The sequence below is a fragment of the Pinus tabuliformis genome, chromosome Q (assembly GCF_031772625.1).
Source record: "Pinus tabuliformis cultivar Carrire ecotype Pingquan chromosome Q, CPIR1, whole genome shotgun sequence".
In the NCBI taxonomy this organism is placed as follows: domain Eukaryota; kingdom Viridiplantae; phylum Streptophyta; class Pinopsida; order Pinales; family Pinaceae; genus Pinus; species Pinus tabuliformis.
In genome coordinates this window covers 217,350,448-217,365,533 of record NC_142296.1, presented here as the reverse complement: position 1 = coordinate 217,365,533, position 15,086 = coordinate 217,350,448, and the positions used below count along the sequence as shown (strand labels likewise).

The following is a 15,086-nucleotide window of genomic DNA, read 5'->3' as shown; positions in this document are numbered from 1 at the left end:
GAGTCCGGAGGAGAGGTAGTGGAGAGGGCCGATATCAGATAATATTCATCTTGCTTATTGTTAACAACATTTGATTCATACCTGGAGTTCCTTGCTTTCTTGGAGGGTTGACCACTTCCTTGATTTCCGACATTCCTCTTTCCTTTGCCATTGAACCTGCCATTCCTTTGATTGTGGTTGGAGTTGCCCCGAGAGTGATTTTGATCATCATCATGAGATGTGTCCTTCCTATTTGGACACTCCCTCGCATAGTGGCCAAATTTATTGCAAGCGAAGCATCTTCCCTTTCTTCCACCCTTCGATCTGACCTTTCCTTTGAATTTAGACCCAGAATTATTTCTCCTTTTAGCTTATTTTTTAGGAACAAAACTTGATTTGCATCACTAACTTTAAACAAGCTTACTCGTCTATCGTAGATCTCCTTGGAGGTGTTCAACTCGGAAACGTAGGCCACCAGAGGCTTGTCAATAGAGTCTCGGATGATCTTCTTTGCTTTGACTTCACCCTTAGTGTACTTGTACCTTGTAGCAACCGGTGTATTTGATGGAGGCTTCGTAATTCTGCCTCTCACATAATCCAACACTTCCTACTCTTCCAATGTCAGATCAAGAGACATCTTCCATCCGTGATAGTCAGACTTCTCATGGAGCTTGTCTTCGGCGGGGAAGTGTGATGAGGAACCCACGAAGCCTTTTGACTTTTTCCAACTGTCTTCGGTGATTGCTCTTGCTCTTGCTTGGGCTTTGTCTTCACCTCACCTCTAATACCATGTTAAATTATGGTACATTTATGCTTAGGAGAGGTTGTCGATGTAAAGCCGCAATCAAAGAGGGTAAGACGTTGGTCAAAGCAGCCCTAAATCACCCCAAACAAATGGTTGTACCCTCCTGCGTCCTCGCTGCCCTAATCTGCGTCCTCACAATGATGCCCTAGAGATCTGCATCCTTCTTCAAAGCTGCCCAAGAGATCTGCGTCCTCCTTCCTTGTGTATACCCAAGAGACAAGGAAGAGATGAGAGGATGAGAGTGAGTGAAATGAGACATAATGTCTCCTTTTATATGCAACGTTGAGGTTAGTTGGGGGTGTGCAACACAACATAACTTGTTGGCCGACCTTAACAAATTGTCAAGAAATACAAATAAATTCATATCTCCATGAATACATGTCGGAATCGGATGATCGTTAGATCAATCCTACACCTCTCGTCGAGAGGAATCCAAGAAAAATATCAGCTGCCATAAATAAGATGACCCACATGGAGTGTGGCCCTAGTTGCCAATTTTAACATAGGGCATGTTACCCACCCAAGAGGGTGACCCCTTGGACAAAACTTTCTCCCATGTTGTTCAACTTTCTAGCCAACCGATGTCATCTACAAATAGGCGGCCTCAGAGGCCCTCCGCGTATGTTCCGATCAGTTCTTTGAGACACCTAGCGTACGTATCAGATGAAGATGGATTATCTATTATAAGGTACTTTAATCATGCTTGACATCAAGTGCTTTCATTTAATGCTTTAGAGCATATTACTATGAATCAAAGGTTAAGTTAGATGATTGACCATTTATCATTTGTATTCTTGCTCCCATGCTTCAACTTGGTGATTATTCCCTAGTCCTAGTCCAATGTGACCCTTCTTTGAGGCCATTCTTTCCACTGCCCAAGAGGGGCACTAATGGGAGACATTGATCAATGTTGCATGTTGCCAATTTTAGTTAACAATGGTATGTTCCATGCTTAGCACAATTACTTCAATGTCCTTTAAGCAACCCAATGACAACTTCCAATTTAGATTTCCAATAGCAATCACATTGACAGTAACTGTAGATAAAACATGAATAATAAAATGCAGAAGACAAGCCAAGACAAGAGGACACCATATTTGGCAAATGCCAGGGAAAAACCCCAAGATGGGGAAAACCCTTTGATCAATTCTTCTTATTATTATATCAAATGTTCAGCAGAGAGAGAGAGTACAAAAGTCAAAATTGACTTGCCAAATCACAATCAAAATAGCCCTGTGAAATCTACAGTCAACAGCAGTCAAATTTTTCCCTAACCAGAAAGTCAACGTAGGTCAACACAACAACAAATCACCCTTTATGCAGCTCAGTCATACCTAGTCAAACTCAGCCTTCTAAGCCGATCAAATTCAGCCCAAAACAGTCCTAAAAACAAAGGTCAAACTTTGTCAACTTCTACGGTCAACCTTGCGATTGGTCTGCAGTCAAAGTCAACATAATGCCTCAGTTTCTGTGCCAATAAAAGTGGCCTACCAAAAACGAATTCTGACCCAAAAATCACAGTCAAATGTGGTCAAAACACCCCTGGTCAATGCTGGTCAAACCTGCAACAGACTGAAATTTTGGCCCTGTAATTTGTCCTTCTGCTGCCACACGTGCGAGGAAAAGAGATGCCCAATAAGTTGTACGAACCAATCAAATGAGGAGAGAGAAGAATGTGTGTGATGAGATGATGCCAAATGAGGTTTGAGGTCTCTCATATTTATACACCGTTGAAGGTGAAGAGACATGTCTCTTGGGCTTTATGAGCTTACATGATGATGTGGCTAACCTTAACAATATGCACATGTGTGGGCATAAATTCAAAAACACATCTTTGCTTATCTAAATTTAATGATCTTTAGGTCGATTTTGGTCCTCTCGAAAAGAGGAATTCAATGCAATAATCATCTCCATCAAATGAACTATCCAAAGTGGAATGTGGCCCTAGTTGCCAATTTTAACACATGTCCATGGTAACCCATACTTACCACTTTCTATCTTTCCCTAGCTCCATGTGCCAATCTTCGGGTTGATTATTATCTATCACCAATATTGGTTTCTTATTTCCTCATTCTTGAGTGGGGCTTGGAAACTTTGCCCTCCGAGGTGGATGCAACAAAAAGAAAAGAAAAAGCATGAGTCGTAAAGATTATAAATGCAAAAAATTGGATGTGATAAAAGAAAGTATGTGGAAAAAAGACGTGTGAGATCTACTCCCCTCATTAACCCTCATCCAATTCCTCAATAATGCATGAGAAAATCAAAACGAGAAGGAAATTTGATATCCCAGCCTTGATGGGTGATAAACTACTTCATCTTAAAGGGTAATAAATGCATAAATCAAGCTTGTAGCCCAAGCTACACAAGAAAAGGAAAATCATTAAAGAGGGGTGGTAAAAATAGGTCGAGGAAAGGGGTAACTCAAGTCCCATGATTGCTTGTTCTACACATTATAATGCTCAAGAATGATGGTAATTCATAATTGATATTCAAATGGTGGCATCCTCCATGAAGTAAACCCTCGCCATCCCATATTTCACTAGCACTTGTTGATTGATGGGTCAACCTAGGAACTGTTTCTCCCCTTGAGGTTGAAAGCACCTAATAAGGCCTCTGGATAACCCTTCAATACCTAAGCATGGTAGCTTGTTTACAAACCCTAAGCTAGAAAGACTTTTGAAAATACTTGTGTGAAGTACTCTTGTACCTTTTACATTAAACATGGACCACTGTGATACTTGTATGATTTCTTTACATATGATGATGATCTCACTTGATTATGCGGATATGTCTAGGTGTTATCTCCTAGGTACAACAACTTTCCCTTGAGGGATTGATCAATTCCTCCCTCAACACTTTAGAGAGGACATCTAGCCCACTAGATAACCACTTTAGGGCAGTGTAGCCAAGATGTTGACCACTCAAACAAGGGTTTTGACCTTTAGATTGATCTAGCACTGATGATGACCCTCTCCTCTCGCTCTAGAGCTTGAGACACTGCTGAAATAATCCAAGACATTACCAAGAAAGATGAGTGCCCCAGTGCCCAAGCTGGCCTTGCACCTTCTTAATGGGCATTGCTTTGTTCCTGGACTAGTTTATGGATGATGATGACTTGAGATCTCTTTGAGAGAGATCATGCACCTTTCTTGATGATGATCTTACCTCCTAGCCTCGTGACGTCACTATGATGAGGGCTAGATTGATGGCACAGGCTTGATAATGGAGATATCTTCATGATGAGGGTTTCGCTTGAACTTTGAACACTAGATTGATGAGGGGTTTTGAGTGAGGACCACTCATGTAGCTCATATTTTGCACTTTGTTGATGGAGATCTTCACTTTTGGATGGTGATGTCTCCCTTGGAGGCCATTTTACTCACACATGTGAGCTAAAAGAGACTAATTCTTATGTTTTATAAATATGAGAGTTATCTTTAGGTTGGCTTGTGACCTACTTAACTTTTAAACACTTAAAAGTATTATTTTAGGGGTTTTAGGTATATTTTACTCTAATTCAACTTGGTTACCCTCACATAAATAGAGGGAAGTAGAACTTAGGAGGATCATTGTCACACACACTCCTATTTTTACTCTTGTGAAGAGTGTGCACTAGTAGTCTTGTCTTCTTGGATGCAAACGATCACTAAAAGATAGTGACTTGTCTTGGGGAGGATAAATTTGGCTTGGAATGATTTTATCTTGAATTGAAGAGTGATGCTATGGTGAACTGTGCAAGTTCACTGTGAGTATCTTCTTCCATTTTGCAAAGTTGTAAAATTAGGGTGTCTATGAAGTTTTCATGTTCTGCTGATTATTTAATAGCTTTAAAATTTCCTTTATATAATTTATCACATGGTATTCATCAAGGAAAACTAGAGTTGTATACTTGATCATAAATTTCCATTGAAATTGAAAATATCTCCAGTTTGATTAAGAGTATACTCTCTCTAACTGCTCCAACCAAGGTCCTTCGCCTTTGACCTCACCCCTCCATATACCCAAGTTGGATAAGCCACTAGCCTTTGTGTGCCAATCCTTTAATTTTTTTTTCTTTTGTGTAATAAAATAGGGTTAGGGTTGGCAAAATCTGCACTTGATAACTAAATTTTACCTAACATTACAATCCTAGGATTAGGGTTTGCATATCACAAATTGGAAAAGGGGAAATGTCAACTGCATGCATTTTTCAGCCATAATTTTACTAGCTAGGGTTTACTAGCTGTTTTGTGCATTTTCAGCAATTGAAAGTAGCTAAAATTTCATCCGTTATTTACTCTTTAAATAGCCTTTGAAAATTTATTACATATCATATTTTATGGGCTGTTTTTATATTGCTGTTATAAACTTGCACGCTGTAAAATTGTCTTCATCTAAAACCCTAATTTATAACAGTAATCTTTAAATTGAATGGTAGTGTATATTTGGAATCTATTTGAGCATCTCCAGGACTTATCTTAGCCCTTTAAACTTAGCCATAGATTCTTTGAACCCGCTGCCTTATTTTCACCTGGTGCCCTACCTTATTGAAAATTATTCTTGGGTGTTTAATAAACAGGTTCCTAGGAGGGTATTTAGTCTGGAATTTCTTGGGCTACTTAATCTATGAGGCCTATTTAGTATTGGGGAAGCCTCCCTTGTGGGGATAACGTCCAACCAAAAACAGCAGGAGAATAATTAGTGAGGCTTCGCACTAGGCTACTAGATTTTGTGGTAACAGGGCCTTTGCACTTGGACTTCCAAATATTCAAATACATGAAAACAAAACATTAATGTCCCTTTGTTTGTATGTTATTGCAAGCTAATGCTTCAGGGTATCTTCTTGACACTGTTTGTGTGCATTACCACATTAAGGGAAAGAAATCGTTATAAGAAATGCAACGTTCTTACCTAATAGTGGCAAGGATGATGAATAAACTACGACATATCACATATCACATGTTTTTGCACATTTAATGTCTACAATTGATCTCTTAGTTAATAATGTCTTTAACTTCTATTGACTTTTACCATGAACCTGATTTGAAATATTAAAAGAAGCTTTTTATTTATGTACTTTATTTCCTGATAAAAATTGCCATGCCAAATGCATGATAACTATCTTATTTAACCAAATTGAGTCAAATATGTAAGAAAAAACTTTATATCTTGTCACTTAGAGATATAGAAGGCTCAAATTCATGAAATGACAATGACAAAGTCCCTGTCTTGAAGAGGCAAAAAGAGCCAAAGTGAAATATGCCACTTACAAAGAAGAGGAGTACACAGTAGGTAATGGTCCAATAGATGAACGATTTATCTTACTTATTAGTCCTGCCATATCCTGAATCCAACAATAAAAAGAGGTATTAGAGAAATCCATAAGTTTGGCTTACATTATTTGCTAACTTTCCATGCAAAAAGCAGCAGAAGAACAACCTAGCACCAATGCAAAAATAAGGAATTCAAGAGTGATACATTACGAACATTTAACTATAAGTACAGTTAGTTGTCTAGTGTACATAGTGAAGTCATGCCATATTTGACAAGGGAGCTCCCCTATTGTAACCAGCATAAGCATAACATATGCAATAACCTTTTGTAAACTGCAATATACATTGAAGCATTTGGATAGCTACTAACTGAAATGCTTTGAAGTTGTCAAGATGTATTTTCACAGGCCCACTACTTGAGTTTTCAGGTCAATAAGTTCTACACTAGAATTTGGCTTCTACCTTTAGGAAACTTCATAGCAAGTTTCAATAAGGAAAAATTATTATCCTCACTACTTAAAATCTTTAACCTCTCACAACAATGCCTGCTTATAGAACTTGGAAATATTTCACACTTAATACCATATTTGGAAGCTCCAAACAGATGATTCCCAGCAAGACTAACATCAGTTCTGCCAATGGCAAACAATATTTTATCTCTAGAACAGGATTCCAATGATCTGAACTGCTATGCTGGTATCATCTTATTTCAAAACTATTGGATTTAAGGCAATGCTGTATCTCCAGGGAAATCTCACCAAATACTGCTTATTGTTCCTTCACTTTATTGTCTTAAGAAATGCTTAGTATTTCTCAGATTCTAGAGTTTGGAAATTCTATAAGTGGACATAATAATTTCATCTCCGAGTTCTTTGATAGATCAAACATGAAAATTTACGAAGTCAGCTAAGCTCAAAGTGTTGTTGCAGCACGTCGGTATCATCTAAAGGAGAAGTCAGACTTGGTTGACAAGCAAAAATAGACATAAGTGTGCCTCAATAGCAAGCAGTTTTAAACATTTGTTTTATATTCTGTAAACCATGGTGTAAGGCCTTTCCTGCATAGAAAGCTTGAAGGCTTCAGTTTTTTAAGGTTCCCAGCATTGCTTCCCATATAATTTTGTTGCTTTCCCAACTGTCCTGATTAATCTTCTTTTGTAAAAGAAACAGAGATTGCTTTTTTTAAATACCTTTTATATTAACATAGAAATATTTAGAAAGCTGAAAACAAAAGCAGAAAGGTATATGCAATAGCATCTGATATCCTTTCAGCTCTATTAAAGCAGAAATTAAAGCAAGTATGCTAAGACATCTACTTTGGGGAATCCTTAAACGAATGCATACATATTTCTTCCCACCTAACAAGAGAACAAGATAGAACCAAACTGACCTACCTTCATCATTAGTTCTACCTTCGTGTTATCACTCAAACCCTACCCTAGTAGGAAAAGTCCTAACCTCAATGAGAAAGACTAGAGACACCATAGGCAAGCTACCCACTGTCACCTCGGTAGCCTTGCCCCACACTTCAGACTAAGGAAACTAAGCTACCCTAGTCTAGGGGGGAATCCCTATAGTTCAATCTAGCCAACTTTTGTAGTTGGAGTGGGAGATAAATTAGCTCAGATTGATTACTTTACCAGATCAACTCACCCATATAGATGAGTTACTGGACCAATCCCAGAAGGAAATGTGAATATGTCTTCAGCTAATGCAGTATCCAAATGATGTTAAATATGTCAAAGGGTTTGCTCACAATTTAGAGACAAAATAATGCTGAATCAAAGGGCTGTCTGAATGTCATAGTAAGTTATCCAGAAACACCGAATTATATGTATCAAATGCGTTGACATGAATTCATAACCATACATTCGATCAAGATTCAAAGTCAAAAGATATCTTGCTCCCAATGAGAGTGTGTGTGTCTGTGACTCTGTCTGTGGCAGATTAGTTACTTAAAATAACCCCCATATCTTATTCATGAAAGAGTATCATAACCCTGCATATTGCCATAATGTACTCAGGACAGCCAATCGTTATGGTTTATTGATTATGAACTATGATAATTCAAAGCACTCTCACAAGGAAAAATTGAATGAGATCCCAAGTTATTTTAGGTCAACATGAATTTACATGTTGCGATTAGTCCAGATTGTTAGCTTAAGATGGATTTTCAAGAATGCTTGTACCTGCTGATCTAATACTTAATATTGACACCATAGAAAGATTTGGAGTATGATATCAGTGTTGCTATGGATAGATTACTGCAATAAAAAAATGTGTAAACTCATTTTGGATCTGACCATTTCATTTGATTCACAGGATGCTACTTAGACTTGTGAATAAGCAATCAGCTCATATCCACAAGATGTATCAATCTTATATCTGAGTTGTTCTGCTGTGAATAAAAGGTCCACAAAACTGTCCATATCTGCAGTCTATTAAGCAAATAGGGTAACCAAGAGATACCATAAATTCTTCATAGTAACCAGCAATTATGTCATCAACCAAATTTGTGTATTTCAATTGTAACTGTGTATATTTCCAGACTATGCTGTGCCAATGTATTCGATCAAGGGAACTTAAGGTGCTGTTGGCAATCAATTCAATATATTCAATCCTGTTATCAACACAATGTCAAATGTTCTCTGCAGAACAAATAAAAATGAGATATTTGCCGTGAGTTTATTTCAATTACAACTTCTTACCATTCAATTAGTTGCTTCAACTAGAAATGAAATTCAAATCTGGATTCTAAACTTTGCATGAGTTTCCATAGATACAATTTAGAATTCCATTTCATCCTAAAATTATTCCAGCAAGCGTAGTTTTAAGGTGATTTAAAGCTCCTTTAAGACTTAGTAATTGTGACCTTTATGGCATCGATATGTTTTCAGGAAATGATGTTAAACACAGCAATAATGACAGGCTCAGGAGTTTGGTGCCCAATCTTCTTCTAGATAACTCTTGAAGTCTGTGAAAAAAATGTTTTAGAAACAGACCTTTAAATAGTAACAACATTGATGAAATGAAATTATTTTAACGTCCACGAGGCTAAAGATAGCCTATGGGACAGATTGCTTCTCCATATGATTCTTGTATTCGGCCATTTTCATGTGAAGACTCACAATAAACGCTCCCAGCTTCTCGACAAACCCCTCGCTGAATACATTATCCCAAGAGCTAGCTCCCAGAATATCTGCATAACTTTCCCTGCTGTCTTTGAAGGCCTCGCATTCTAAAATGAAATGCTTTTTTTTTTGTTTCTACTTTTCCGGAAGAGCAAAAAAATTTGTACTCTTTCCTCCCACACTTCTTTTGGCCTTTTCCAGCGCCCTGTTGCACAACAAAGTTGATGAGAATTAGTCCTTAATTGAGCAATAAGAATTATGGCTCTCCAAGAAATATTGGCCCCTATGTACACTTTTTGTTGATGATCATGAGTGGGATTAAACTCTTCAATATAGTACTTCTTCTTTCTCCATAACTCCTCCCAAGTACATTTGTGGAACTTATGCATAACAAAAGTTTTTATCTCTTTACTGTTTGTGAGACACATGCTCAAGCAAATACCCCATTTACTAAACCATTTGTTATTTTGTCACATCCAAGTCTTCTTTCTTTTGCACAATATGTCATTAAACACAACCTTAGGCCATTTGCCCTCTTCCATTTGCTCAATATTTTTAAATACCTTATGACTCGCACCATAGCAATTGCTTCAATAGGAGAAGCCCCTATTTCACTTAACAAGATAGCATAAGGAATTGCACTTTTAATTTTGAATTTGTTTGTAATCAAACGCTTCTGAATTTTCTCAATTTGTTTCCACTGCATCTCGGATGTACTGCTGGCCCACAGTTCACAACCGTAGAGAATCACTAGAATCACTAAAAGCCCAAAAAGAATTAGAGTGGTTTTCTAGTCCCATAACTTTGCCTCTCTACACCGGTTTTGGAAAGCATAAAATTCTTTCCAACCCCCAAAGTTCTTTACTTTCTACTGCCATCCCAGCTTAGATTTTTGTTGAAATCAACTCAAGGTATTTGTAATCCACGACTTCTTCCATAACGTTGCCTTCAAAGTAGAACTTATGTTGGTTATGCTTCTTTTGTTAGAGAAAACCACTACTTTCGTTTTGCTAATATTGACTTGCATCCTCACCCTTCTACAAAAATGCTCAAGGAAAAGTATGTTAGGTCCCTATAATACTAGTGTATTCCCTTATTATTATTGTCATTGTACCTCTTATTGTTATTGTTGTGCCCACGTGGTCCCCATATTGTTATTATTGTGCCCCATAGAAGCCCACTTTTGTTATTGTTGCACCCTTACATTATTATTGTTATGTCATCTCTGATTACATTGTGATCCTTAGACCCCTATATATAGAAAGGAGGTCTTGTCATTTCTATCATCGAAGAATTGTTCATTTGTGTAATGTAAAGGAGGTTTCCCCTTCGAAGACGCTACGTTTGAAGTCGTTGATCTACCTCTTTCTTCTATTTTGTGAGTTGGTTGCATAACAATTGGTATCAGAACTTTGGATTATAGGGTTTCGTTGCTTCAAACAGGTCATCGTGGCGTTTTCGCTATAACTTTTTTTCTACTTAGCTTGAGAAGTTGAAATTAAAACTCATTTGAGACGAAATCGTGATGAATCGCATCACTGAATTTCAAATCTTGTCTCACTATATTTTCGGAGATATGAACTGAGGAAGTTAGGGTTTTTGCAGGCTCCCAAATTAGATCTCAAACAAGTCACCTTGGGAAAATCGTCATAACTTTCTCTCTAAGCATCTGATTCAAATTTCGTAAAAAGTGACAAAAAGCAGACGGATTGTAGTTTGTTGGGTATCATTTTCAAAACCTAAGGTCGAAACAGTGACACGTGGCATGTTGTACAAGTTCGCTCTACTGAACCAGTCTATAATTAGGTCATCGCAGGAGATTGGGCATAACTCTTTCTTCGGGAATCCAATTGTGATCAAACTTGTGGGGTTGGAAAGAAGACTCAGAGGGCTATCACAGGCCAAAATTTCAGAACTTGGAGATCTGAAATTACAGAGTTACAGGCATTTCAATATCGAGCTCATACAAAGCGGAAAACAAAAAAAAAAAAAAAAACAACAACAACAACAAACAAACAAAAAAAAAAAAAAAAATGTGTGTAGTTTTTTTTTTTTAATTTGCATAAGCCTTGTTTGAGAAAGTAGTTTGAAGTGATTCAAAGGGCATTGTGAAGCATAATTATCATTCATTGATGACCCGAAGAAAGAAAATGGAAACACCTAGTAAGCAACCTGAAATCTCTACTATGACACATGAAGAAGAGGAAGAAATGCAACATGATATATCAAAATTACGAGACCAAATGCAAAAATTTCGCTCTCACAAAAAGTAACTAAAGCTAAGATGGATGGTTTAAAGAATGGAATGGAATCTAAGATGGATGGTATAGAAAAAAAGCTTAAAGGCAACATGGAGGATTTGACAAAGTTGCTACAAGAAATGCTTACTAATGGCGAAGGGTAGTAGAAGAAACTCGTGATGAGAACAAAAGAAATGTTAGTCATGATTTCATAGACTCTAACGTTGGATTGAAGAACCACCATGTTCCAAAGATTGATATGAGGAAGTTTGATGGCAAGGATCCTGTAACATGGATACTACAGATGGAGCAATATTTCAATCTCCATAATATGCAAAGCACAAAAAAGGTACGTATTGAAGCTTTATATTTGGAACCCAATCAGTTTGTATGGTATCGATGGCTTTGCTCTCGTAAACAAATTGTCACTTCGGAAATTTTTATGGAAGAAATTATAGCACTTTATGAAGATACAAAAAGCAACACCTTTTTTAGCCAATTGATAAATCTCAAACAAAAGGGTTCAATGGTGGAGCATATTGATAACTTCCAAAAATTGAATATAAGGGTAAAAGATATTCCAGAGGAGCATAAGATTGATGTGTTCATAGGGACTTTAAACGATAACATCCAACATGAGGTTCGCCTTTGGGAACCTGATTCATTGGAGACGACATTCAGGTTGGAAAGAAAATTTGAAAGCAAAATTATGGCAACAAGGAAGCCTACCACTCACAACTATAAAGATGGAAGTGTTGTTGCCCCTAACCTTCCACAACCTATAAGGTTGACACCACAACAATTGGAAGAAAAAATAGCAAAAGGGCTTTGTTCCAGTTGTGATAGCAAATACACTGAAGGTCATAAGTGTGCTGAGAAGAAATTATTTTACATAGATTGTGAAGAAGAGGAAGAAAAGGAACAAGAAACATCAAAAGAAGAGGATACACACCAGGAACATACCCTAAAGAAAGAAGAAATGAATCCAACCATAGATTGTAATGCATTGGCCGGAATTACAACTCAAACTATCAAGATAAGAAAGACATATCAAGAAGAAAAAGGTAATAGTGTTGATTGATTTGGGCAGTACCCATAATTTTATTCATTGTAAGATAGCCAAGGAATTGAATTTCTTCCTATATCCAGCACTAAAGTGTCAAGTGATGGTTGCAAATGCAAGAACCATAAATTGCTCTGGAAAGTGCCATAATATCAAGCTATCCATGGGAGAATATGTGTTGAATAGTCCAATGCTTTCCATTCCAATGGGTGGTGTTGATGTTGTACTAGGAGTCTAATGGCTACAATCTTTGGGTATGATAACTTTTAATTTTCAAGAACTTTTCTTGAAATTTGTTTCAGAAGGAAAGGAAGTTGAATTAAGGGGTATCACAGGGAAACTGGGGAATATAATCAGCACTAACGGCATGACAAAGCTTCTAAAAAAAGAACAACAAGGCATAATTGCACAATTATGTTCGCTAGATGTTCCCACATTGGAATCACCTATTACTCCATATCTCCAAAAAGTCTTCGACAATCATTCCAGGGTATTTGAGACTCCCAAAGACCTCCCACCTATTCGTGATCATGATCATGTTATTTATTTGATTCTAGGAAGTGTTCCTCCAAACATCAGGCCTTACAGATATCCCTATGCCCAAAAGAGTGAAATTGAACGAATGGTTGCAGAAATGCTAGAGGCTGGTATAATTCAACCTAGTCAAAGTTCGTTCTCTGCTCCAGTAGTACTGGTGCACAAAAAGGATGGATCATGGCGCATGTGTCCAGATTATAGGGAGCTCAACAAGCTCACTATTAAAGATAAATTCCCCATTCCTGTCATTGATGAATTATTGGATGAATTGCATGGAGCAATTTACTTCACCAGGTTAGACCTTCGTTCAAGATATCATCAAATCAGAATGAAGACTAGAGACATTCTGAAAACAGCGTTTAGAACTCACGAGGATCATTATGAATTTTTGGTCATGCCTTTTGGCCTTACCAATGCACCTTCTACATTTCAAGGTTCGATGAATTCCATTTTCAAACCCTTCCTTAGAAAATTTGTGTTAGTATTTTTTGATGATATACTAATCTATAGCAAGTCTTGGAAGGATCATGTTCAACATGTTGACAGCGTGCTCAAACTATTGGAGGAGAAACAATTATATGCAAAAACCTCCAAATGTTTCTTTGGAGTACGAGAGGTGGAATATTTGGGTCATATTGTAGCTCATGAAGGTGTTAAGGTAGACCCTAGAAAAATTAAAGCCATTAAGGAATGGAAAATCCCAACATCCATAAAGCATCTGCGAGGATTTCTCGGGTTGACAGGTTATTATCGCAAGTTTGCTAAGAATTATTGGAGAATAGCAGCACCTCTAACAACATTAATGAAGAAAGGTTCATTTTCTTGGACTCCAGAAGCAACGAAGGCCTTTGAACATCTTAAAGAGGCAATGTGCCAAGCACCGATCTTAGCTATGCCAGACTTCACAAAAACCTTTATTGTGGAATGTGATGCCTCGGGAAATGGAATTGGTGTTGTTTTAATGCAAGAAGAAAGACCCATTGCTTTCAAAAGTCGTCCAATCAAAGGAAAATATTTACACAAAGCTATTTATGAGAAGGAAATGTTGGCAATACTACATGCACTTAAGAAATGGCGACCTTACCTAATGGGAAAACACTTCAAGGTAAAAACAGATCATGATAGTATTAAATACTCTTTAGAACAAAGATTATCTTCAAAAGAGCAGCAAAAATGGATCACAAAGATGTTGGGTTATGACTTTGAAATCATCTACAAAAAAGGAAAGCAAAATGTTGTTGCAGATGCACTTTCAAGAAAGAATGAAGATGTGGAAGCATTGCTTTGTGCCATTTCTTATCCAACCAGATTGGATAAACGAAGCAAGGGATGAATGGAAGAATGACGAAGAAGTGAGGGCACTCATTCAAAAGTTGCAGCAAGATCCTAGTACATCTGATACATTTAGCTAGAAAAATGATTCATTAAAGTACAAAGATCGCTTATACCTCTGTAAGAATTCCCAATTCAAACAAAATATTCCTAGGGAATTGCACACATCTCCCTTAAGAGGGCATTCAGGATTTTTAAAAACTTACCACAGGGTTAAGAAGGAATTTTTTTGGGTGGCATTAAATCCGATATTCAAAAGTTTGTGGCGGAATGTTTGGTTTGCCAACAAAATAAAGTTGAGACAATTAAGACCCTAGGTATATTACAACCTTTATCCATTCCAAGTCAATGTTGGGAGGAGGTTTCAATGGATTTTATCACAGATTTACCCAAGTCCGAAGGAAAGAGTGTCATCATAGTGGTAGTTGATAGACTTACCAAGTATGCACACTTTTGCACATTATCTCATCCATTTAAAGCCAATACAGTTTCTACTGCATTTATGGAACCAATTCAAAAGTTACATGGAAACCCAAAGATTATTGTAAGTAACAGAGATACTATTTTCAGTGGAAATTTTTGGACAAAATTATTTTCTTCTCTGTGTACTCAATTAGCTCATAGCTCATCTTATCATCCTCAATCTGATGAGCAAACTGAGATAGTGAACAAACGTTTGGAAGGATATCTCCGTTGCTTTGTATCTGATAAACAGACACAATGGGTCAAATGGTTGCCTCTCACTGAA

At 37.3% G+C, this 15,086-nt stretch overlaps 1 protein-coding gene across 3 annotated transcripts in view; it reads right to left on the bottom strand.

Annotated features, from left to right (window-relative positions):
- LOC149218983 (uncharacterized) overlaps positions 1 to 15,086 on the bottom strand; it is a 78,475-nt gene that overhangs the window by 26,714 nt on the left and 36,675 nt on the right. For all 3 annotated transcript variants that reach the window (XM_089384193.1, XM_089384190.1, XM_089384191.1), the window contains one exon: positions 6,034 to 6,107. In XM_089384193.1, coding sequence (XP_089240319.1) covers positions 6,034 to 6,107 — 74 coding nt within the window. The remainder of the gene's footprint in view (positions 1 to 6,033; positions 6,108 to 15,086) is intronic.